Genomic DNA, 26939 nt, shown 5'->3' on the forward strand with positions numbered 1-26939 from the left:
TTGGTACTATAGGGAGGCTGGGGCAGGAGGGTTTTAAGGAAGTGACGATTGAGCTGAGGTTGGAAAATGAAAAGTCTGTAATTAGGTAAAAAGGAGAGGGAGACCTTTCCACAGAGTGGGGACAGCCTGTGCAAAGGACCTGTGGCCAGAGGGATCATGGCACCCATAAGGAACCAAAAGACAGGAGTGGTTGGGGCACAGACACGAGGTAGAAGGTGATGCACAATGGAACTTAGCTCTGAGTTTCTCAGCCTTGGCACTATTGATTTTTGGGGCCTGATAATTCTTTGCTGTGAGAGGCTCTCCTGTCCATTACAGGATATTTAGCAGCATCCCTGGCCTCTACCCAGATGCCAGCAGTACCTCCCACTAAGTCATGACAACCAGAAGTATCTCCAGACATGGCCAAATGTCCTCTGGAGGGCAAAATCACTCTCAGCTGAAAAACACTGGACTAGAGGGATAGGCATGGGCCAGATTGTATGGCCCTGTTAAGGAGTTTTGCTTTATTCTGTGGCCCATGGGAAGCCTCTTAGGGATAGAAAAGGGGGAAGGGGGAATGACACAATCAGAATTGCATTTGTAAAAGTTCCCCAGCCAGCAGTGAGTAAAATGGAGAGGAGGGAAAGCCCAGGCCAGAGGAGTCATGGATAGACCATTTAAGAGGCTAGGCCAGTTTAGAAGCTCCTAGACTAGTTCTCATGAAATATAATAGCTTGGACTAGGGTAGTGGGTAGTGGAGATGGGAAGAAGTGAAATGGGAGAGTTCCCTGATTTCCCCTCGTAGAATGTGTGACAGGGATGTGGCTCGCCTGTTCCATGGCCCTGCCGCTCAAACCCCAAGGAGGAGCATGCAGACGGGCAAGTGCAGAGGCCAGGGCAAGTGCTTTGTGCTCTCAGCGCCGCTTAGTGTCTAGCGATGTGTGCCTGCAACCCCAGTGTTACAAAGCCCTTTCAGCTTTGCTGTCTGCAGATGGCTTGAGTGCTAATCAGCTCAATGGACCCTCTGCCTTATCACAAGGGCAGAGGGCCAGTGCGACAGCCTTCTGTATCCCGAGCTCTTGCCCAGTGTCCCGGAAGAATCGGATCACATGCAGGCTTGAAGGATGAATGCAAGGTTTTATTGAGTGGTGGAGGTGGCTCTCAGTGAGATGGATGGGGAGCTAGAGGTGGAGGGGTGGGGGAGATAATCTTCTGAAGTTCAGCTGTTTTCGGCAGAACTCCTCTGGATGTTCAGAGGCCTCTTCCCTCCTTCTCTGTTGTGCTGCTCTGCTGCTCTCTGCTGCTCTCCACTGCTCTCTGCCTCTCTCTGCTGCTCTGTTCCTCTGTTCCTCTCAACATTCAGCTTCTTGCGTGTGTGCCCGCTAAGGTCTCAGGTTTATATGGGCACAGGATGGTGGGCCAGAGTGGTCTTGGAAAATGCAACATTCGGGCACAAAAGCAGGAGTACCTGTTCTCCCTTAGGTCAGAGGGCATAGGCCCAAGGGTGGAACCCTCACCCTTCTCTACTCAGCACTTCCCTGACCCACCTCCTATATCAGAAGTGGATGTATTTGAGAGACAGGAAGTAAAACTAACAGAACTTGGTGATAGATTGGACAAGTAGGGCGAGGCAGAAAGAGATGTCATGAATGATTCATGCTAGAGGAAGTGGATGGGTGGTGGTGCTATTTAGTAAAATCGGCTGGAGATAGCCTGGGTTTGCGGGGGGAGATTTAATGATTTGATCATTGTTAAAATTGAGGGGGCTTTGAGATGCCCAGGAGCAGTTGCCAAATAGGTAATTGGAAGTGCGGGTCCGGAGCTCTAGGGGGTCTGGATTGGAGGCATAAACTGGGGAGCAAATGGTCTAAAGGTGGTAATCTCAGCTATGAAAATGTCTGCCACCTCCTAGGGAAGGAACAGAGGAGGAAAAGAGGAGGTCCTAGGAGGCGGCTTGAGAGTGGCCATCATTTAATGACTTGGTAGAGAAAAATAAATACACTTCACAGTGTCAGACAGAATGACCGGAAACTAGGCAAAATCAGGGAAAACGTGGAGTCCCAGATGCCCAGAGAAGAGAGTGAGTCAAGAATCAGGAAGCACTAAATTATATCAGATGCTCCTGAGAGATTACATAAGATGATGAAAGAAAGTTTGTTGCATGTAGAGCAGTGGTCATTGTTGGTCTTAGCGAGGGTGGTTTGGGTGGCTCGGTGGAGCCAAGGGCCAGATGGGAATGGGTTGAAGAGTGGGAGGTGAAGAAATAGAAATGGAGATTGTAGATAACATCTTGGGAGATTGGACAGTAAGGGGGAGGAGAGCCACACAGTGGAACCTGGGGAAGGGTGTGAGGAAGTTTCACAATGAGAGGGACGTGTGCACATTTCAGTGTCAAGAGTCCAGCGGAGAGGAGTGGGATATCCATGAAGGAGCAGGGATGCTGCTGAGGTGGGAGGCAGCGGCCCTAGAGAAGGGGGGCAACACTGTCCTCCACTGTGCGGAGGAAGGAGGAGGGGAGAGATGTGAGCCCTGGGGAGGCGGCGGAGAGTGGCGCGCAGAGGAGCTCCTCCTGGGAGTAAGAGGAGACTACGCCTGGGAGGGAGGGATTCCGAGGCTTGAGGAGAGTGGAGGTTGGAAATTGTGAAAATTATTATTAAAATAACGATTCTCAGGAAGCAGCAGACACTCAGTTTTCTAAGAAAAATGACATTATGATTGAAATACTTCTTACTTGTATTCGATTCCTAGGATTATCAAAACAAAGTACCACAAACTGTGTCTCACAATGACAGAAATTTATTCTCTCACAGTCTGGAGCCACAAATCCAAAATCCAGGTGTCAGCAGGACCGTGCTTTCTCTGAAGGTTCTAGAGATGATAGTTCCTCGCCTCTTTCAGCTCCTGGTAGTTGCTGGCAACCCTTGGCAATCCTTGGCGTTCCTTGACTCACCCTAGTCTCTACCTCCGTCTTCACATGACCTTCTCTCCAAATTTCGTAAGGATCACAGTCATTGAATTAGGCCCACCCTCATCCAGTATGACTTCATCTTAACTTGATTACATCTGCAAAGACCTATTTTCAAATAAGTTCTCATTCACAGGTTCCAGGTAGACATGAATTTTGGGGGACACTATTCAACTTAGTACATTAGTAAGCCATGAAACTGTGCTAACACATTTTAGAAGTACTTATAGAATTACAAGAAAAATAGTTTTAACCTAACATTTAAGGATTCCAAGTGCCTTACACTCATAGAGTCACATACTCCTGGCAGCTAACATAGTCTATAGTGTCTCCACAGTCCCCATGTTACAGATGAGGAAACGGAGGCTGGGAATAGCTGAATGACCTGCCCAGGATGAGATCCTGGCAGAGCCAGAGCCTGAACCCAGGCATTCTGACTCCAGAGACCACTCTAGGCTCTATTTCCTACCTTTCTCCAGTTGCTACTGAATTTGTCAGAAAAACAAACTAATCAGCTAGTTATCCACCTCAGGAACTACCTCTTCCTGCCAATATTCTTTGTTAATATGTTTTCTGCATACAGCTTTTTATACATTCAGAATATTTACAGCTTCATACTGGCAGCCCACTGTGTGGGAGCAGAAGCCTGCTGCTTGTCCATGTGGGATGGCAAAATATAGCTCTCCTTTTTCCAGTAACATCTGGGCTTGGCTTTCTTTCTCCAGGTCCACAGCGTCCAATTCATGGAGTTCTCGGAAGTGGAGAACCAGGATGACTACTACAGCACAGAAGCTGGCTGCATCCACACCCAGGACCAGCAAGGGGTGCATGTCATGTATGAGGAAGCCTTGAGTGATCTCAAGGAACTAGAGGCAGAGTTGCTGCTTGTGGCTAGCCATTACATTGAGAAAGAAAGGGGTGAGAAGTCATATTTAAAAAAAAAAAAAAAAAACTGCCTAAATAAACAAAAAACACTAAGGGCTCCTTTTTAATACTCTCCACCCCAAAATATAAACACATATCCAATAGTATGTGAAAACTCAATAAGCACACACTTACCCCACCCCTAAAATGCATTCACTTTAGGAGAGACACAGTTCTGTTTCCAGCTCAAGCCCCGCTTCTGATAGAGATGGTGACTACTCTTTCAGGGCCGGGTTGTAATTCTTGCTGTGATTCAGACTCTGTTTGTTGACCAGGGACATTTCTTTTCTTTCTTTTTTCTTTTTTCTTTTTTTTTGTTGTTGTTGCAGCAGGAAGTTTCCTTTATAATGGCGAGTTGGACGATACACAGTTCTAGCATAAGGCCTCAGTCACTGGGCCCCAGGAGACAGAAAGGAGCAGGGCTGAGAGGGACAACATGCTCCAGGGCTCATGTCACACTGATATGTGCGCCAGGAATGACCACCCATGTACTTCTAAAGTTCAACCCACCCACCAGTTCAGTCAAGAATTATGCTTTTAATTCTTCATGTTTGGCCACTGAAGATCAAATCCACCATGATAACAGGATTTCAGTACAACAGGCTCTTTCCAGTTACGACAGACAAAGATGTCCAGGCTCTTGATAAGAAACAAAAGTTCCTTTGACTTCTCTTGCAAGGACCGAAGAGATAAATGTTTTCTTTGTGATCTGTTGAAATGTTTATATAGACTTGAAAAAACAACTAACAGTCATTCTGTGCTCTGGTTCCCTGGAAGGTTTTTCATGATCTCCCCTTCAATAGCTAGAGGGCTTGTGTGTCAGAGAACAAAGAATTAAGACACTTTAAGCAATAAAAATCCTAGTGCAATACTCAGAGGCAGATCGTGGGCTTGAGGGGGCCGGAGGGGTGCGAGGCAGGTGCTTTGATTGAGGAGCAGGTGCTGCCTTCTGGGAAAGCCTAGTGGAGACAGAAGCAGGAGCAGGAAGCCCTGCCAGGGAAGGCCCAGTTTCTTCCTTGCTCTCCTGAGGTACAAGGGACAGCATGGCCCCTGCATTTTCACTTCTCAGGGCCGAAGACCTGACCTCTGACCCTCTACCCACTCTGGTGACTTGCACGCTAAATTGGGTGGTTTCTGACTAAAACAGGCTTAAGCCAAGAATTGGGATTTTACTCCCAGCAGCATTTCTGCGTCACCCACTGGGTGCAGGGGATGTGGTGCAGGACCCTGAAGGAAGGAAAGTAAGCAAGTGAAACAAATGACTTTTCTAAGTGGTAGACCTTGAGGAAACTGCATTTAGCAGCAGAGACAGCCCTGGGTTCCTAACAGGAAACCACTAGGATGCAAGAACATCTGGCTAGGAAAATGCCAGACAAGCCCCAGAGGAAGAAATCATTACTCAGGGTAATCAAGTAACCCATAACCTGTATTTTCTCTTCCTTTTGGCATCACTCAAATCGATCCAATTTTAGAAATGAATGAGGTAAGAATATTCTTTTGGGATACTATGACAGCATTGGAATTACACTTGCAAAGAGCTTAGAATTTCTAGACACATTGCAATACCTAAAGGGAAACTTAATCAGGGTTTGTGCTATTTTGTAATATGTGTAGACTGTAATTAAAGATAATTCACATTCATATTGTTACAAAATGCTGCTCAAAGAAAGTTTGACAACTAACTTTTCAGATCCTAGACAGAATTAATTTGATATAGGATTGAACTCTTTGTCCTGTCTTTGCCATTGGTATCTGAATCATAGGACGCAATGATGGCATCCAACATTCCAGGGTATTTAATTTCAGCCCTTAGCTTTTATCTTTACTGGTTATCCTACATACCAATGCACCATTTGGTCCATATTAATTTATAATAGCATGCAACTATTTCTAGCTGCTAAGAATTTAACTGGACTGAGACACTTAGTCAGTAGTCATTTAACCACGTGGGCATCTTTCAATTGAGCTGGTAAATGTATAGTCATCTATTGTGAAATGATTTCCCAACTGTTGCTATGGAAGTTCTTGATCATCTTTCTCTTGCTTAGTACCCATTAGATATGTGATAATTATTGAACTTAAATTTCAGCACATGAAAGTATCTTATCTTTGAATATTTAATTCTGAAATACAATAGTTAAAAATTTAAAGCAATAATAATACCAGTAGTGAAAAGTAACGTTAACAAAGTTAAAAAAATCAGCTGAATAATGAAAATTAACTTCATTGATTTAAGTTAGTAATTAACATAATTAAGGAATATCTTGGAAACGTTTCTGAAAATTTTCAACTTGGTTCACAATGATGGAAATAGCAAGTCAAACTAAGTTTGTTGTTAAACCCCCAGGGGTTTGTTTTTAGAGAAGGAGAAATGTATACTTTGCCTTTAAATTGTGGGTTTAAGGACATTTTAGCATAGATTTCTTGTTAACTAAATTTTGACTCTATTTCTAAGATTAGTCTTTGAAACTGAATTTTAAAAATAAAAACAAAAGCTCCTGTCGACTTAGAAGTCAACAAGTATGAAGTCAGGCTTCGTCCCAGGGACTGATTCAGTATTTCTGTTTCTGAGATGGAGCTGATAATCCAAGGGACACATTTCTAATTGGAACAGGTTCCTTGGAAGGCCTGTCTCTAAACATTCTCACCCTCTTTTCTCCCAGGTCACAAAGTGGGCAGCCAGCCAAAGAGTGGCCAGGACTGGGGATGGGCCCATGCAGATGTGGACAGATTTGCTGTGCTGTATGACACGTGGACTTGGGAAGCAGCTCTTCTGGAAAACAAGCGCCAGGTATTCTTGCCTAGGAGACAAAATGTCTGCTAAAAAAACATTCTTACAAAATCCAGACTTTTTTCTGTTTTTTGTTTGGTTTTGTAAAACCCAGTTAGACTTTTAGAAAAGCTCTCAACCAAGAGAATAATTATTTTATTTAAATAATCTCAGCTAATTATAAGGATGTAATACATTTTATTTTCTTTACTGAGGTTCATCACAAAAAACAAAATGTGAAAGATACTTCTTTATCTTACAGGTATTATTTGTTAGAGGGCTATGTAATTCCTTCTTATAATATGTATGTTTTTAGTGAGAATGAATGATGATTTCATTCATGCTCATTGTGCAGTCACAGGGACAATGCTCACTTTGCTAATTACAGACAAATTGACCTGATCATGGCCTTTAGGAGCGTATGCCACATGTGGGTAGGTGAAAGCAATTGGACAGGGTGCTGAGTGCAATGTTATGAGGGTGAGTTTAAAGCAATGAAACAGCAAGTTACTAAATCATCACTGTATCACGAATGGTTCATATCCCAATAATGAATGAAACACTGCAGGTTTACTGTTCTTCATTTGTGCCCTTAGCATGGATTATCAGCCCTTCTAATAATCACCAATTGTTAGGCATTTACTTATCAAATATGAAGTATTTACTCCGCCAGGGACTGTTCCAGGCATTCAGGGACCTATAGATAACTAAGTGAAAATGATCTTTATCTTTAAGGAATTTATCATCTATAAAAGTTGATTCAATCTCCAAGCAAAAATTATAATCTAGTTACTAACAGCTTATAATTGAATACATTCATGAGTCATGGGGACTCTGCAGAGAGAGAGATTTGTCCTGGGGGAGGGGAGCACTGTCCGATGGAAGAAATGCTAGAAAGCCTTTCCAGAGGAATAGATATTTAATCTTGATACTAAAACATGAGTAAGATATTGTCTGGCAGGGAAGAAAAGATTCTTAAGCAGACGAAATGGCATTAGAATGTCAGGGCAATGTAAATGGGAAGGACCAGCTTGGGGGATTTTATTTTGAGAAATAAAATCTTACCTTCTTGGAGGATGGTAGGAAGACTGTTATGGCTGGGATGTAAAGGCATGATGCATGGCAACAAGCCACACATGTGTTTTGGGTGCAGCCTGTAAAAGACCTACTAGTTATATTATTTTAGAGTTTGTCTTACAAACAAAGAAGAGCCATTAGTGAGTTTCCATAGAGAGAAATGTGATCATAGCTGTGTTTTTAACAGCTATCTTGGGTGTAAGTGAGAGAATGGATTGGAATAGAGAGCCCCTGAGAAAAGAAGTGCAGTTGTTGCAACAGTGACCTGAAAAATTAGGAGGGGACATGCAATGACAATAGAAGAATAGAAAGGCAGAGAGGCGGTGAGAATAGGAAGGAGGAACAGACCTGAAAATACTTTGCAGAAGTGGAAATGGCAGGATTTGAAGACTGGATCTGGAAGTTGGGGCGAGAGAGTAAGGGTGGAATTAAAACAACTTCCTGAGGATTAGGGAGGAGGCTATTAACTGAAACTGAACCCAGGAAGAGGAAGAGTGTCTTTAGATGGGAAAATAACGTAGGCCCTAGGACAACAAGGCATTTGAGGGGGTTTGCTGAAACTCAGATGTGAATGTTTTGTGGGGAGCTACAGGTTTGAAGCTCAGGAACAGGTATGAGCTGAGGTATGAATGCAGAGGTTGAACCACAATGATGAATCAAAACAACTGGGAGAAGCTAGAGGTGTCTGAAATGAAGCCCTAAGTAATGTACCTACTTTTTTTTTCTTCTTTTTGAGATAGTATCTTGCTCTGTCACCTAGACTGGAGTGCAGTGGCACAATCTCAGCTCACTGCAACCTTTGCCTCCCAGGTTCAGGCGATTCTCATGCCTCAGCCTCCTGAGTAGCTGGGATTACAGGTGCCCGCCACCATGCCCGGCTAATGTTTTGTATTTTTAGTAGAGACAGGGTTTCACCATTTTGGCCAGGCTGGTCTCAAACTCCTGACCTCAAGTGATCCACCTGCCCTGGCCTCCCAAAATGCTGGGATTACAGGCGTGAGCCACCACACCCGAACCCTGAGTAATATACCTACATTTAAGGGGCAGGTCATGAAACAAGAAGCAGTGAAACTAAATAGACCAGAGAAACAAGGAAGAAATAGTATTGTGGGAACCAACAGAAAAATAAGTTTTAATTAGGAGGGGGTGGTTACTTGTGGAGTTCTGTGAAACGTCAAGAAAGGAACTCCTAAAAACCAAGCAGCTTGGTCAGGTGGTCATTGGCAGCATTGCAGGACTCTTTCAGGGGCATGGTAGGGGTGGAAACCAGGTTATAGTGCACTATGATGTGGTCAGAAGATGGGGAAATGGCAGTGTTTTCTTTGAATTGTTTTTCTAGTAGAATAGATGCTTCACCATTTCATCTACTCTCTGGTTGGTCTGTTACTCCTAGAGATGTAGGTCACCCACCCTTTGGAAAACAATTGGCTGGGCTTAAATAGCGCAAGCCTTGGACTTTGAAAAAATGTTCCTCTTTTCAATGATAACTGGCCTCTACAGCCTTTGTCTGGAGGCTTAATCTGCCCATCAGAACCTTAACCAACTGAGTGAGAGATTTAGATGCACAGTGTAGTAATGGAATGGCTGTATGAAATATAAATAAGACAGGATCCTTAAACTCAACAAGTTTATCAGTCCAGTGTGATTTTTTTTTTTTTTTTTTTTTTTGAGACGGAGTCTCACTCTGTCGCCCAAGCTGGAGTTCAGTGGCACAATCTGGGCTCACTGCAAGCTCCGCCTCCTGGGCTCACGCCATTCTCCTGCCTCAGCCTCCCAAGTAGCTGGGACTACAGGCGCCTGCCACCATGCCCGGCTAATTTTTTTTTTTTTCTTTTCCTCAGTATAATTTTCTTTTATTATTATTATTATACTTTAAGTTTTAGGGTACATGTGCATATTGTGCAGGTTAGTTACATATGTATACATGTGCCATGCTGGTGCGCTGCACCCACTAACTCGTCATCTAGCATTAGGTATATCTCCCAATGCTATCCCTCCCCTCTCCCCACACCCCACCACAGTCCCCAGAGTGTGATATTCCCCTTCCTGTGTCCATGTGATCTCATTGTTCAATTCCCACCTATGAGTGAGAATATGCGGTGTTTGGTTTTTTGTTCTTGTGATAGTTTACTGAGAATGATGATTTCCAATTTCATCCATGCCCCTACAAAGGACATGAACTCATCATTTTTTATGCCTGCATAGTATTCCATGGTGTATATGTGCCACATTTTCTTAATCCAGTCTATCATTGTTGGACATTTGGCTTGGTTCCAAGTCTTTGCTATTGGGAATAATGCCGCAATAAACATACGTGTGCATGCGTCTTTATAGCAGCATGATTTATAGTCCTTTGGGTATATACCCAGTAATGGGATGGCTGGGTCAAATGGTATTTCCAGTTCTAGATCCCTGAGGAATTGCCACACTGACTTCCACAATGGTTGAACTAGTTTACAGTCCCACCAACAGTGTAAAAGTGTTCCTATTTCTCCACATCCTCTCCAGCACCTGTTGTTTCCTGACTTTTTAATGATTGCCATTCTAACTGGTGTGAGATGGTATCTCATTGTGGTTTTGATTTGCATTTCTCTGATGGCCAGTGATGGTGAGCATTTGTTCATGTGTTTTTTGGCTGCATAAATGTCTTCTTTTGAGAAGTGTCTGTTCATGTCCTTCGCCCACTTTTTGATGGGGTTGTTTGTTTTTTTTCTTGTAAATTTGTTTGAGTTCATTGTAGATTCTGGATATTAGCCCTTTGTCAGATGAGTAGGTTGCGAAAATTTTCTCCCATTTTGTAGGTTGCCTGTTCACTCTGATGGTAGTTTCTTTTGCTGTGCAGAAGCTCTTTAGTTTCATTAGATCCCATTTGTCAATTTTGTCTTTTGTTGCCATTGCTTTTGGTGTTTTGGACATGAAGTCCTTGCCCATGCCTATGTCCTGAATGGTAATACCTACGTTTTCTTCTAGGGTTTTTATGGTTTTAGGTCTAACGTTTAAGTCTTTAATCCATCTTGAATTGATTTTTGTATAAGGTGTAAGGAAGGGATCCAGTTTCAGCTTTCTACATATGGCTAGCCAGTTTTCCCAGCACCATTTATTAAATAGGGAATCCTTTCCCCATTGCTTGTTTTTCTCAGGTTTGTCAAAGATCAGATAGTTGTAGATATGTGGCGTTATTTCTGAGGGCTCTGTTCTGTTCCATTGATCTATATCTCTGTTTTGGTACCAGTACCATGCTGTTTTGGTTACTGTAGCCTTGTAGTATAGTTTGAAGTCAGGTAGTGTGATGCCTCCAGCTTTGTTCTTTTGGCTTAGGATTGCCTTGGCGATGCGGGCTCTTTTTTGGTTCCATATGAACTTTAAAGTAGTTTTTTCCAATTCTGTGAAGAAAGTCATTGGTAGCTTTATGGGGATGGCATTGAATCTGTAAATTACCTTGGGCAGTATGGCCATTTTCACGATATTGATTCTTCCTACCCATGAGCATGGAATCTTCTTCCATTTGTTTGTATCCTCTTTTATTTCCTTGAGCAGTGGTTTGTAGTTCTCCTTGAAGAGGTCCTTCACATCCCTTGTAAGTTGGATTCCTAGGTATTCTATTCTCTTTGAAGCAATTGTGAATGGGAGTTCACTCATGATTTGGCTCTCTGTTTGTCTGTTATTGGTGTATAAGAATGCTTGTGATTTTTGTACATTGATTTTGTATCCTGAGACTTTGCTGAAGTTGCTTATCAGCTTAAGGAGATTTTGGGCTGAGACAATGGGGTTTTCTAGATATACAATCATGTCATCTGCAAACAGGGACAATTTGACTTCCTCTTTTCCTAATTGAATACCCTTTATTTCCTTCTCCTGCCTAATTGCCCTGGCCAGAACTTCCAACACTATGTTGAATAGGAGTGGTGAGAGAGGGCATCCCTGTCTTGTGCCAGTTTTCAAAGGGAATGCTTCCAGTTTTTGCCCATTCAGTATGATGTTCGCTGTGGGTTTGTCATAGATAGCTCTTATTATTTTGAAATATGTCCCATCAATACCTAATTTATTGAGAGTTTTTAGCATGAAGGGTTGTTGAATTTTGTCAAAGGCTTTTTCTGCATCTATTGAGATAATCATGTGGTTTTTGTCTTTGGCTCTGTTTATATGCTGGATTACGTTTATTGATTTGCGTATATTGAACCAGCCTTGCATCCCAGGGATGAAGCCCACTTGATCATGGTGGATAAGGTTTTTGATGTGCTGCTGTATTCGTTTTGCCAGTATTTTATTGAGGATTTTTGCATCAATGTTCATCAAGGATATTGGTCTAAAATTCTCTTTTTTGGTTGTGTCTCTGCCTGGCTTTGGTATCAGAATGATGCTGGCCTCATAAAATGAGTTAGGGAGGATTCCCTCTTTTTCTATTGATTGGAATAGTTTCAGAAGGAATGGTACCAGTTCCTCCTTGTACCTCTGATAGAATTCGGCTGTGAATCCATCTGGTCCTGGACTCTTTTTGGTTGGTAAACTATTGATTATTGCCACAATTTCAGCTCCTGTTATTGGTCTATTCAGAGATTCAACTTCTTCCTGGTTTAGTCTTGGGAGAGTGTATGTGTCGAGGAATTTATCCATTTCTTCTAGGTTTTCTAGTTTATTTGCATAGAGGTGTTTGTAGTATTCTCTGATGGTAGTTTGTATTTCTGTGGGATCGGTGGTGATATCCCCTTTATCATTTTTTATGGTGTCTATTTGATTCTTCTCTCTTTTTTTCTTTATTAGTCTTGCTAGTGGTCTATCAATTTTGTTGATCCTTTCAAAAAACCAGCTCCTGGATTCATTAATTTTTTGAGGGGTTTTTTGTGTCTCTATTTCCTTCAGTTCTGCTCTGATTTTAGTTATTTCTTGCCTTCTGCTAGCTTTTGAATGTGTTTGCTCTTGCTTTTCTAGTTCTTTTAATTGTGATGTTAGGGTGTCAATTTTGGATCTTTCCTGCTTTCTCTTATGGGCATTTAGTGCTATAAATTTCCCTCTACACACTGCTTTGAATGCGTCCCAGAGATTCTGGTATGTTGTGTCTTTGTTCTCGTTGGTTTCAAAGAACATCTTTATTTCTGCCTTCATTTCGTTATGTATCCAGTAGTCATTCAGGAGCAGGTTGTTCAGTTTCCATGTAGTTGAGCGGTTTTGAGTGAGATTCTTAATCCTGAGTTCTAGTTTGATTGCACTGTGGTCTGAGAGATAGTTTGTTATAATCTCTGTTCTTTTACATTTGCTGAAGAGAGCTTTACTTCCAAGTATGTGGTCAATTTTGGAATAGGTGTGGTGTGGTGCTGAAAAAAATGTATATTCTGTTGATTTGGGGTGGAGAGTTCTGTAGATGTCTATTAGGTCCGCTTGATGCAGAGCTGAGTTCAATTCCTGGGTATCCTTGTTGACTTTCTGTCTCGTTGATCTGTCTAATGTTGACAGTGGGGTGTTAAAGTCTCCCATTATTAATGTGTGGGAGTCTAAGTCTCTTCGTAGGTCACTTAGGAGTTGCTTTATGAATCTGGGTGCTCCTGTATTGGGTGCATATATATTTAGGATAGTTAGCTCTTCTTGTTGAATTGATCCCTTTACCATTATGTAATGGCCTTCTTTGTCTCTTTTGATCTTTGTTGGTTTAAAGTCTGTTTTATCAGAGACTAGGATTGCAACCCCTGCCTTTTTTTGTTTTCCATTTGCTTGGTAGATCTTCCTCCCTCCTTTTATTTTGAGCCTATGTGTGTCTCTGCACGTTAGATGGGTTTCCTGAATACAGCACACTGATGGGTCTTGACTCTTTATCCAATTTGCCAGTCTGTGTCTTTTAATTGGAGCATTTAGTCCATTTACATTTAAAGTTAATATTGTTATGTGTGAATTTGATCCTGTCATTATGATGTTAGCTGGTGATTTTGCTCGTTAGTTGATGCAGTTTCTTCCTAGTCTCGATGGTCTTTACATTTTGGCATGATTTTGCAGTGGCTGGTACCGGTTGTTCCTTTCCATGTTTAGCGCTTCCTTCAGGAGCTCTTTTAGGGCAGGCCTGGTGGTGACAAAATCTCTCAGCATTTGCTTGTCTGTAAAGTATTTTATTTCTCCTTCACTTATGAAGTTTAGTTTGGCTGGATATGAAATTGTGGGTTGAAAATTCTTTTCTTTAAGAATGTTGAATATCGGCCCCCACTCTCTTCTGGCTTGTAGGGTTTCTGCCAAGAGATCCGCTGTTACTCTGATGGGCTTCCCTTTGAGGGTAACCCGACCTTTCTCTCTGGCTGCCCTTAACATTTTTTCCTTCATTTCAACTTTGGTGAATCTGACAATTATGTGTCTTGGAGTTGCTCTTCTCGAGGAGTATCTTTGTGGCGTTCTCTGTATTTCCTGAATCTGAGCGTTGGCCTGCCTTGCTAGATTGGGGAAGTTCTCCTGGATAATATCCTGCAGAGTGTTTTCCAACTTGGTTCCATTCTCCCCATCACTTTCAGGTACACCAATCAGACGTAGATTTGGTCTTTTCACATAGTCCCGTATTTCTTGGAGGCTTTGCTCATTTCTTTTTATTCTTTTTTCTCTAAACTTCCCTTCTTGCTTCATTTCATTCATTTCATCTTCCATTGCTGATACCCTTTCTTCCAGTTGATCGCATCGGCTCCTGAGGCTTCTGCATTCTTCACGTAGTTCTCGAGCCTTGGTTTTCAGCTCCATCAGCTCCTTTAAGCACTTCTCTGTATTGGTTATTCTAGTTATACATTCTTCTAAATTTTTTTCAAAGTTTTCAACTTCTTTGCCTTTGGTTTGAATGTCCTCCCGTAGCTCAGAGTAATTTGATCGTCTGAAGCCTTCTTCTCTCAGCTCGTCAAAATCATTCTCCATCCAGCTTTGTTCCGTTGCTGGTGAGGAACTGCATTCCTTTGGAGGAGGAGAGGCGCTCTGCGTTTTAGAGTTTCCAGTTTTTCTGTTCTGTTTTTTCCCCATCTTTGTGGTTTTATCTACTTTTGGTCTTTGATGATGGTGATGTACAGATGGATTTTTGGTGTGGATGTCCTTTCTGTTCGTTAGTTTTCCTTCTAACAGACAGGACCCTCAGCTGCAGGTCTGTTGGAATACCCTGCCGTGTGAGGTGTCAGTGTGCCCCTGCTGGGGGGTGCCTCCCAGTTAGGCTGCTCGGGGGTCAGGGGTCAGGGACCCACTTGAGGAGGCAGTCTGCCCGTTCTCAGATCTCCAGCTGCGTGCTGGGAGAACCACTGCTCTCTTCAAAGCTGTCAGACAGGGACATTTAAGTCTGCAGAGGTTACTGCTGTCTTTTTGTTTGTCTGTGCCCTGCCCCCAGAGGTGGAGCCTACAGAGGCAGGCAGGCCTCCTTGAGCTGTGGTGGGCTCCACCCAGTTCGAGCTTCCCGGCTGCTTTGTTTACCTAAGCAAGCCTGGGCAATGGCGGGCGCCCCTCCCCCAGCCTCGCTGCCGCCTTGCAGTTTGATCTCAGACTGCTGTGCTAGCAATCAGCGAGATTCCGTGGGCGTAGGACCCTCCGAGCCAGGTGTGGGATATAGTCTCGTGGTGCGCCGTTTTTTAAGCCGGTCCGAAAGGCGCAATATTCGGGTGGGAGTGACCCGATTTTCCAGGTGCGTCCATCACCCCTTTCTTTGACTCGGAAAGGGAACTCCCTGACCCCTTGCGCTTCCCAGGTGAGGCAGTGCCTCGCCCTGCTTCGGCTCACGCACCGTGCGCGCACCCACTGGCCTGCACCCACTGTCTGGCACTCCCTAGTGAGATGAACCCGATACCTCAGATGGAAATGCAGAAATCACCCGTCTTCTGCGTCGCTCACGCTGGGAGCTGTAGACCGGAGCTGTTCCTATTCGGCCATCTTGGCTCCTCTTCCCTTTTTTTTTTAATTTTTTAGTAGAGACAAGATTTCACCATGTTAGCCAGGATGGTCTCAATGTCCTGACCTCGTGATCCACCCGCCTCAGCCTCCCAAAGTGCTGGGATTACAGGCGTGAGCCATCGTGCCCGGCCTAGGCATGAATTTTGAACAGCACCCCCACTTTCTGTACTCTCTCTCCCTACCTTCCCTTTCAATGCCTCTGGGCCTCCTTTGGAGGCGCCCGGCAGGACTCAATGGCAATAGAAGAGGAAGAAGGCAGAGAAGACTGAAAAACGAACCAATTTCTCCACACTTCATCTTAGGATTCATTCTGTGGTAAGGTGTCGGGATTGTCCACTAGTTCCTTCTATGGTAAATGAAACTATTTTGACTTAAAAACATTTGGTGAAAATATCTCCCTCATTTCTATCCTGAGAATAAATTCCCTGTAGAAACTGAGCTATCAGTGCGAAAAGTGTAAAATATGGCCAAGTCAGAAATTTTGTCAAAAGAGCCTATTTTTAATGGATAAGCCAGATTTCTATCTAAAGTAGTTGATTTGCCCTGGTACTATTTCTACAGCCAAGTTTCCTCAGCTGTTTTTGATTGTTAAATATATTGGTATCACTAGGGTTAAGAATTGCTTGAACATATTGGGTTCTTTTAAATCCTTAAAATAACCATATTATGTATGAAGGCTCATAAAATTAGAGCTGGTAGAAACTTAGGTAGATCAAGGGATTCTTAGAAAAGTCAGTTATCAGCTGTACCAGCTCCTAAGTGACACTGTACCATCTGCTAAGTCTTTCTACAGCTACTGAAGGACACATGTACTGGATAAAAAGATCATTCCTTAGAAAAGCCAAAAAGAAAATTTCCTGTGCTAAGTTGGGTCTAGCAAAGATTTTCTGTTTTGCACTTTCATTTGACCTAAAATACTATTTTAGAAGTTTTTTAAATCCCAGAAATAAAAAATTTGAAGTAAAAAGAATTTAAACACAGTAAGGTTTGAGATTATTTATTTTGTCTATTTTCCCATTTTCTCCAATATTTTGTGCTTACCATCAGCATGCATCACATATTTTCTTGCCTGAGAGTTGGCCCTTGACACACACAGGTGACATTTGACAGACTGGGAAGACTTCTTAGACAAATACCAGCCCAGAGTTGAAATGGAAATGGGCCAGTTAGCAAACAGATAATAAATAGAACCCATGAGGCAGAAAGATCTTGGCCCCATCCCTGTTGGGAAAGAATTCATAATAAAATTATGCAACGGTCTGAGAGCCTCTCGAGGTTGAGCACAAAGCTTGAAGAAGCTTCATCAATTTAAAAAGAGAGCCACAGTTTCTTTCCCCACAGTTAGGTTTACCAGATAAAATAGTGCAATATTTGGGACATACTTATACTAAAAAAGTATTTTTTTTTGAAATTCAAATTTGACTAAATGTTCTATATTTTTACTTGCTAAATCTGACAGCCCTATCAACAACAATAAAATGGCAATTTAGCATGGGCCTCTGCAATCTGGTATCATCAGGTTGGAATCACCACCCAGAACCTTTCCTCCACCCCCAACTCCCCACAAACTCCTCCTGCTAAATAACCAAACAATTGGACTCTTTGTGCAAAAACAGGTCAAGGAAGTATAAATACCATAAATCAGCTTCTGGGATTGCCCTGGCCCAGCTAAAAAAGGTTCAAGTGAGTCCAGAATGAGTTAGGGAAGTAATTGTTTCTTTCCTAATCTTCACCTGGGGCTACTGAGGGACACCCTTCTTACCCCCATCCAGTCATTCTTCCTTCATTTCTGTGTTGTCTTCTGCTATGTAATAATTGAGCGTTATTATAGAGCAGAGGTTGGTGGATGGAACAAGGTAACCAAGATCACTCAGCTGGCCTCATTTTCCCTAGGGCTCATTTAAAGGCAAGGATGGTCTCCACCTTCCCTCACTTTGCACTCTTGATGTGTGAGTTTCTGACTTGTGAAGCATCTCTGTGACCTGAGCTTTTAGTTTCCTTTGGTGTTTCCCTTTTCATACTAAGGTTGATCCAAGGTCCCTTATACCCAAAGGATAGCCTACAAAACCAGGTGCTGAATAAAGTGCTTCAGGCTCTTCCTCCTTGAGCCTTAGCATTGGGTCTCCATAATAAAGTATCTCTTAATAAAGCAGTATTTGATTCCTAGTGTGCTATTCATTCTCAAGGGTTCAACTCTTTTGTGTAGAGGAGGAAAAACTTTTTCCTCTGCCTTCTTAGATTGAGTGCCTGGGCCCTGAAAATGAAACTGACAAAAGGCAGATTAACAGGAGAAGGGATTTATTATGTACTGTACACATCAGAGCTACTTATCTTGCCCTAGGGTCCCAATTGGGAATTCCAACCCAGTGATCTCTGAAGAGCATTTTCTGATTAGCATCATGATTAATCACACACAAATAGAATTTACACACAGAACAGAAATTCCTTAAGCTCACAGACAAATGTAAAAGCAAAATCAACAGGCATCTCTTTCTGAATTCCCACACTAAGAACCCTCTTCAGCAGTTAGTGTCTGGAAGCTTTTCTGGGTTTTTAGAAAAGACTTGTGAACTCCACTAAAACAGATGCTCCACTGGGGTTTTGGACACTTGATGTCTTGGAGAGTTCTGTTTATAAGGCCCAACCTAGAGGAGTTCAGTCTGGGATAAATCACTTTGTATATAGGAAGCACATTTACCCTCAGCCTTCCATTCTACCACCTGTATCATTTTTGTGTAGGTGAAGTATGAACAAACTATTAAAGAGGAGGAGTCAGAAGCGGGGCTGAGACTGTAGAAGTCAGGCGACCACCTACCTAGCTTTGGTGATGGAATAAAATGGAAGAAGGAGAATGAGTCCTTGGAGAAAGGTGTTGGAGATAAATACATTTAAGTGTCTTAATGTGTTGTCTCATTGGAGCTAATAATTGTTATATATGATAATTACATAACCCCTTTTTATTTGTGGAGACCAGAGGAAGAGGGGATGGAAGCAGGAACTCAAACTCAAGTCTAGGTCTGGCTCCAAAGCATGTGTTCTTTCCCTTTCCCTCTCTAACTCTGTCTGTAGATTTACTAGCTGCACTGCATTGTATTGGTACTGCATCTGCCCACAGTACGATGGGGCCTCCCGTCGCTTTGCTGGGCCCCAAGGCTGCCTCTGCTGATCCCTGACTACCAACCTTATTTGCAGCTTCTTGACAGTTACTTTGAAGCCTACCAGCACACGTTGGACCCTGAGGAGAGGTTTACCTTAGCACAAGTGATGACGGACATCGTGCACCGGCGCCCGAGGTTTGATTTCAGCCACCCCTATTTCATTAAGGCCTACCAAGAGGAATGCACCTGCCTGAGGCTTCACCTGCAGTTAGTGAGGGGCATCCTCAACCAGCAGGTGAGTGTAGTTGGGTTTTAAAAGACTACATGTGAGAAGAGGATGGAAAACACAGGCCAGAAATGAAAATAGTGTTTTCCTTCCATTGCAGATCTGGAATCTGTGTTTTCTAGGCCAGCATGTACAGCAGACTTATTTGTAAGCTCATTTGCATTGTTGAAATCCCAGTATAACTATGGTCTTAAAGAGAGATTTCCGCCCCTAATTAGAGTTAATAGTCCACAAGGAATTGATGACCTTAGTTTTCATTAGATCGCGAAGTTTATTTGTAGTGAAAGAAGAACTAATGATATATCTTTTTGACATTAATGTATAAAATTGTGTTTATTTTTTAAAAAGTGTGATTATTTTTGGGACACTGAAAGAAACCATCATATTGTATGTCCTCTAGGGAAACGCTAATGGCTTGAAGCAAACAAGAGAAAAAGGATTGTTGCCACCTGGTTGAAATTTTTTCCATGTAGTCAACTATTTAACAGAAAGATTTCTCTTTTGCTTCTTAAAATTGTCTAAAGTCAGTTGCCTTTGCTTCCCTTGGCTGTCTGGCTCAGAGTGAGAAACCAGCCCATTGCAAAAGAGTCTTCAAAACAATGTCGGGGTGAAAATTAGTCAAATGATGAAGAGACACAAAGGGACAAAATCCTTCTCATGTCAAGGCTTATAACTCATGGCCGTGGGAAAGTTTAACTTTTCTAATTTTAATATTTATGCTACATTTTTAGATAGAACGTCAGCGGGAGTATGTCCAGAGGCTTTGGCGAGAGGATCATCTGGACAATAGCAATACATTTGGACTTCCCCTTAATATAGTTTGCAAACAACTTATTTCCATCAACAATAGCTGGTAAGTTGATGTTGTCTTTAGACATTTTACATGTGATCTTCTAGATTAATTAAGGGTAGAGTGTTAAATCTCAGTACTACTCTATAAAGCACTTCTCAAGTGCTTGGGGGAGAGGAAAGAAGTAGGTACAAAGGCCACGAAGGAGGGATTCCCTTGTATATTGAATATCTGTTTGTTTTGTGAATAATAAAGAATAGGAGGCTAGAATTTAAGCATATGCCACTGGGTACAGAATCATTATTCTCTTGAAAAGGCCTGGGGAAAAAGCAGTTACTCTTGAGATGCTGTCAGGATTTAACCAGATGCACCACACGAGCCTACACATATAAAACTTGGATGTGCTTAAAAGCTTCTTAAAAAGGAATTTAAGTGTCACTAAAGAGGTTTCTGCAGATTTGCCTTGGAGGGTCACAGCAGAGTTAAATTTAAGGAACAGAGTTAAATTTCCTGTGACCACTCAGAGAGGGTACACACTTTGTCACCCCCTAGATAGGCAGCATAACCATCTACCTCATTCCCTTTTAACCTTTGAGGGTAGAGGAAAGTGGGAAGCAGGTGACAAGCCCCAGGTTGATCTGCGTGGCTCTAGATCATAATCTCTCAATTGCCTCCAAATGGGTGGAGAAATTACATACTTCCTTTCAACAACCAACAGATATTTGTTTAGCACACAGATGTGAACAACACAGGCATGGTTCTATGTTCCTGTGAGGTGTACAGTCCAGCAGTAAAGGCAGACTTTGTGTAAGAAATTGCCATAATGGGTTATGGTATTATCTTGGGAGCAGGCAGGGCATCACGGGACCAAATAGGGGAGATTCTCATTTTTTGAGAAAGAGCCCCGGGCTCAAAACTCTGCATTTTCCCCATAGACCTTCCACAGGACTGATTTCTTCTCTGTAATAAACTTGAGACACCAGCTGTGTGTGTGCAACTTGCTATGGCAAACATTTACTGTTCAGGAAATGGTTTTTGGCAGAACAGGCTAGGGTTATATGGATACTAAAACCTGCCAGAATAGTCTCAAAAGCAAGTATTATTTGCTTGGTGAGATTCCTTTCCAGACTTTAGGCTGTTTTTTGTTTTTTGTTTTCATTTTTTTTTTTTTTAAAGATTCAGGACTAAGAAAGATACCATTTGCATCAATGTAAAGGGAGTTACAATGTTCTTCAGTTCTGTGTAGGTATAGAAGGACCCTCGACTTGTGCTGAACCCTTTATATCTAAAGAAATAACCCACAGATGAGTTTTTTTTTTTTTTTTTTTTTTGCTTCTGGCCTCATCCATTTATGAAATATAACACCCTTACAGTCAATTTGAATGATTTCAGCAGTTACGTACAGAATTTAAAAATTGTCTTTGTCCATTAACATTCTAGGAAAGAAGAGATAAAGATTCAGATGAAAAATAGAAACTAATAACCATGGAGATTATTTGTTTTTTTATGTAGTCACTTTTGAGCTATTTTGTTATATATTTGAGTAAATATTGATTATTGACAGTTTTGCTGTATAGTCTTTTTTTTTTTTTTTGAGACGGAGTCTCTCTCTGTCACCCAGGCTGGAGTGCAGTGGCGCAATCTCGGCTCACTGCAGGCTCCGCCTCCCGGTTCACGCCATTCTCCTGCCTCAGCCCCCTGCGTAGCTGGGACTATAGGCGCCTGCCACCACGCCTGGCTATTTTTTTTGTATTTTTAGTAGAGACGGGGTTTCACCGTGTTAGCCAGGATGGTCTCGATCTCCTGACCTCGTAATCCGCCCGCCTCGGCCTCCCAAAGTGCTGGGATTACAAGTGTGAGCCACTGTGCCCGGCCTGTATAGTCTTATTCTGATTGAGCTTCTAGAATATACATCTATGTCTTTCCGTTTTGAAAGGTTCACATTAAACAAAGAACATGTCATGCAACCCTGTTGGTTCTCATACTCTGAGGTCCCTCTGAGCTCTCAGTTTTTCATAATGCACTGGACATATAGAAGCTGTTTTATTGGTCTTTAAAAATATAAAATTCAAATATCTTCGGAAACAGATTAAGTTTGTTGTGTAAAATTGTCATTTGTTGTTCTTTTCTTCAAGCCCAGCTTCAAAAAATGTTTATCTGCTGGAGTTCCACCCTTCCCTCAGCCTGGCAGCACTTATCCCCAAAGCCCTAGAGCATCTCTTCCAAGAGGCCTGCCATGCCTGCAGACCCACATCAGCCAGTGGCCTTGCCTCCCTGGAGCGACATGTCCTGCAGCTGGCCCTGGACCTGTGGCTCACCCCAGCCATGCCTGAGGCCTGGTACAGTACACAGCTCCAGAAAGATGTAAGTTCTTTTTGAAGGGGGTAGTTGGGTCCTTGGCAAGGAGAATGTTTTTTTCCAGATGTTACTATTTAGCTTTGTTTTTCTGTTTGGCTCTATTCCCCCATTATTTGGCTAGAGACAGAGCTCAGTCATAGGCCTTGCCAACATTTTTATGTCATTTTTTGGGGGATTGGGTCAAAGTTTCTCATTTATAAACATACTGCTACAATTAAAATTTAAAAGGTGATATACATGGGTATGTGGGAAATGTTTTCTGGTTTATTATTTATATTTTAACAAATACATTTTAATTAAAAATGATATATTTTCTTTCCACTAAGACACTTCCTAAATGTGTTCTTTTTGTCAAGATCTGGTAGAAGACAGAAAGCACTGAGTAAGGAGTCAGGGATCTGAATTCAAGTTCAGTCCTGCCATTAACTTGCTGTGTGACTCTGAGCATATATCTTAGCCTCTCTGACCTCACTTTCCTTTTTTTGTAAAACTATGTTTGTGTACTTGGTAGGGGAGGTAGGTGGAGGTGAGCTCGATGATCTCTGAAGCCCCTTTCAGCTCTACTGCTCCATGGTTAAAATTGTGGGTTAATGATTTATATGGTGTTTGTAGTGGATTTTAATGATTTTCTTTTTCTGTTAAGGCTGTCAAGGTTACCCCTGGGTTTCCAATTTGACCTCATTCTGTGTGCGTTCTTGCTGTATGACAAAGAAACTTTCATGGGCCCCCCACTGCCAAAACTGTCTGCTCCATAGGTCTGCCTTGGCCTCCTATCCCCTCCTGCCTAAAGTAAAAATTGATTTTATTTTACAGTGATCAAAATAATATAAAATCACAGAGAATTCTAGTAAAAGCAGAAAGAACAAAATTGAATTTAAACATCACCAATCAAATGCATTCATATCATTATTTTTCTGAATTTAAGTATTGTTAATATGTGTGTTGTTCACAGCTATAACCATAGTTTTGTCCATTGTTATTTCCTCCTCTTCTCAGTTAACATTATACTACATATTTTTCCATAACACTAACTAGTCTTTAGACTTACCTTTATGACCACATAATTCCCATATCTGATGAATAAAAACTTCTCTAATCATTTCTCTATTGATGGACATTCAAGTGGTTTCCAATTTTTCGTTTACGAAAAATGCTATAAGATATATCTTTTTAGTTAAAGATTTTTCCATATTTTGAATTGATTCCTTTTGATAGGTTCTTGGAAGCAAAATTACTAAAATAAAATTTAAATATTTGGATACATATTGGCAGATTGCTTTCCAAAGAGTTGTGCCAATTTATAATGGCACTTATATATTCTGAGTACCAGTTCTGCTATACTGTGTAGTATTAGGCAAAAGTATATGATGTATGTGCGAATATACACATATACATAAAAAGTGGTATTATGCTGTTAATTTGCATTTTCTTGCTATTTATTGAACTTAAATAGTCTTTCAAATGTTTTGTTGCTAATTATATTTTTTGTGAATTTTGTTCTTTCCCTTTATTTATTTATCTATTGGAATCCTAACATTAGTCCTATCTACTTACATGAGCTTCTCTTAAATAAGAACTTTAACCTTCTTTTTGTCTATAATTTTCTACAAATGTTTCCCCATTCATTCCCCCACCACCTTTTTTTTTTTTTGAGGCAGGGTCTCACTCTGTTGCCCAGGATGTAGTGCAGTGGCACAATCACAGCTCACTGCAACCTCAGTCTCCCCAGCTCAAGCTATTCTCCTACCTCAGCCTCCTGAGCATCTGGGACTCTAGGTGCACACCATCATGCCCAGCTAAATTTTTGTATTTTTAGTAGAGATGAGGTTTCACCATGTTGTCCAGGCTGGTCTCCAACTCCTGGGCTGAAGCGATTCCCCCACCTTGGCCTCCCAAATTGCTAGGATTATAGGCACGAGTCACTGTGCCCAGCCCCCCCATTTGTCTTTCCATTTTTTTTAACATAAACTTATTTTCATATAGTCAAATCTATTAATCATTTTCTTTATGATTTCTTCTATCCTAAATTCAGGAAAAAAATCTTACTCCAGATATTTCATATTTGTCTTATTTGATTCTCATTTTTAAGTGCTTGGTTTTATTTTTAAAATATTTAACACTGCTGGGCGCAGTGGCTCACAAATGTAATTCCAGCACTTTGAGAGGCCACGGTGGACAGATCACTTGAGGCCAGGAGTTCAAGACCAGCCTGGCCAACATGGCGAAACCCCATCTCTACCAAAAATAGAAAATTAGACGGGCATGGTGGTGGGCACCTATAATTCCAGCTACTCAGGCAGCTGAGGCAGGAGAATCACTTGAATATGGGAGGTGGAAGTTGTAGTGAGCCGAGATCGCACCACTGCACTCCAACCTGGGTGACAGAGCAAGACTCCACCTCAAAATAAATGAATGAATAAATAATAAATAAAAATAAACAAAATAAAAATATTTAACTCTTTTAATATTTCACTGGAGAGAGAGAAAAAGAGAAAGAGAGTATGTGTGCATGCATCTGTGTGGTATGTGAGGTATGAGTCAAAACCAAGTTTTTCCTCAAATTACCAGCAATTTATTCTGCTACCATTATTGAAGATTCTTTTCACATTGCCTTATGATACCACATTTAAAAGATGTATTTGAAATCCTTTTATAAATTATAATAAATATCTGGGATACCTGTCTAGTCTCCCATTGCTGTCACACAGTTTTATTATTTTTGAAATCTGTCCAAATTTGGACCTACAAGTGATAAATATTCAGATTAATATTTTATATTAGGTCAGAAAACGCCCTCAGAAGACATACAGGAATTTATTTAATAGGTCTATTTGTTACCACTTTGGAAAACTTTAAGAGCCTAGAAATTGCATCCTTGAGTAGCCCAGTCCTTTGGTAGATAAGTGGATAGACAAAGGAGCCTATGTATCCTGGGGAGCCAAACCAGAGAGGCAGATGGGGGGGTTCCCAGACTGGGTGGTTGCTGGGAGTGGTATATTCGAAGACAGCAAAGATGTTAGAGCAGAGGTACCCACCAAGGCAGGAGGGTGTTAAAGGACAATATGGTTACTTCACAAATCACCCAGAGCCAGCTCTAAGTGAAAGAATGCTGGAAAGGCAGTTTGGTGTACTATAAAACAGCTGAACTTGGAATTAGGAAGCCCAGATTTACTCTTGGTACTGCTGTGTGACCTTGGAAATTTTCATGTTGCTTCAGATCCCTCACTGACAAAGGGGAATAATGATACCTGTGACGCCTATTTCATAGGGATCTTGTGAAAATAAAAATGAGTTAATATATGTAAAAATACTTTGAAATTTTGCAACTGTAATTAGAGAGGTTTATTTAAAAAAAAAAAATTGTTGGCCGGGCGTACTGGCTCACGCCTGTAATCCCAGCACTTTGGGAGGCCAAGGTGGGTAGATCACGAGGTCATGAGATTGAGACTATCCTGGCTAACACAGTGAAAACCCATTTCTACTAAAAATACAAAAAAATTAGCCGGACGTGGTGGCACATGCCTGTAGTCCCAGCTACTCAGGAGGCTGAGGCAGGAGAATCGCTTGAACCCGGGAGGCGGAGATTGCAGTGAGCCGAGATTGCGCCACTGCACCCCAGCCTGGGCGACAGAGCAAGACTGCATCTCAAAAAAAAAAAAGTTATTATTGGCTACCAAAATACTTTTAAAAATCAGGGACGTCTATTTCTATTTAGCTTGTCTTTGGCATAGACAAAGTATCCCCACAGTGAATATCTAGGGATTTGTTTATTTAGACTCATAACATTTATAATAATGATAACAGCAGATACTTTTGCATATGTTAACCCATTTAACCCTCTCAAGAGCCCTATTAGGAAGTTAGTATCTATTTGCATACAGTAAGGACTGTTATTATCCTTATCATCACTTTATAGATGAGAAAATTGAGAGACAGCCAAATTGAGTACATTACCAAAATCTCACAGCTTCTAAGTGGCAAAGTTAGAACTTGAGCCTAGGAAATCTGGATCCAGAGTTTGTGCCACTGACAGACAGTATATTTTTTTAATGTGAAAATTCTTCTTCTATGTTTTAAAGGATATTTTGTTTTCTTTCAGCTGTTTTCAGCTAAAGTTATGGGAGATCCCTTTCTCGTGGGGGAGATAGGCCTGCTGGCATTCAAGTCTGCAGCAGACGAAGGACAGAAAAAAGGCCAAGACTCTCACGTGCTGTTCTTGGAGATGTTTTCCAAACTTCTGGAACTCTTGACCCTCCGCCACCGGCTGATAGAAATGAGCCTGGAGAGTGCACACTTAGCTCGGTCAGTGGGGGTCAGAGGACCCAGGTGGAATATAAGGTTTGCAGCAAAACATGGGAGGAAACAGGCCATGAGACTCCCGGCCTACAAGCCTGCCCCTCTCTGCTCCCAGAGCAGCCAGAGTTTTCTAAATGGCTAACACGATCACCTTGCTTCCTTGTTCCTTCTCTCTTCCGAGCCTCCCGAAATGCCTCTCTGATCACTCAACCAGGCTAAGCCCTTCTACTGGCACCTGGGTTTCCCCTCCATTCAGCCCATTTGCTTTTACTTCATTGCTTATTATTGGTTTATTGACTTTCCTGCTAGCATAAGCTCCCTAAATGCAAAAGCCCTATCCACATTCTTTACCATGACATACCATCACCTGGTATGGGGCCTGAGCCACCCCAGGCACTCAGGGAATATTGGTTGAATTTGCTCCTGAATGTAATGAAATTGAATAGAAAGAGCCTAGAGATGGGAGAGAGATGAGTCAGTGACAGCATCCAGGTCAGACAGGT

At 41.9% G+C, this 26939-nt stretch overlaps 1 protein-coding gene across 1 annotated transcript in view; it reads left to right on the forward strand.

Moving 5' to 3' along the window:
* Positions 1 to 26939, forward strand: part of LOC100972187 (uncharacterized) — a 190938-nt gene that overhangs the window by 71442 nt on the left and 92557 nt on the right. The window contains exons 15-20 of the mRNA XM_034962679.4: positions 3673 to 3865; positions 6535 to 6662; positions 18801 to 19001; positions 19724 to 19845; positions 21918 to 22146; positions 26240 to 26442. Of these exons, the coding sequence (XP_034818570.4) occupies positions 3673 to 3865; positions 6535 to 6662; positions 18801 to 19001; positions 19724 to 19845; positions 21918 to 22146; positions 26240 to 26442 (1076 nt within the window). The remainder of the gene's footprint in view (positions 1 to 3672; positions 3866 to 6534; positions 6663 to 18800; positions 19002 to 19723; positions 19846 to 21917; positions 22147 to 26239; positions 26443 to 26939) is intronic.

This window comes from Pan paniscus, chromosome 5 (genome assembly GCF_029289425.2).
Source record: "Pan paniscus chromosome 5, NHGRI_mPanPan1-v2.0_pri, whole genome shotgun sequence".
Lineage (NCBI taxonomy): Eukaryota > Metazoa > Chordata > Mammalia > Primates > Hominidae > Pan > Pan paniscus.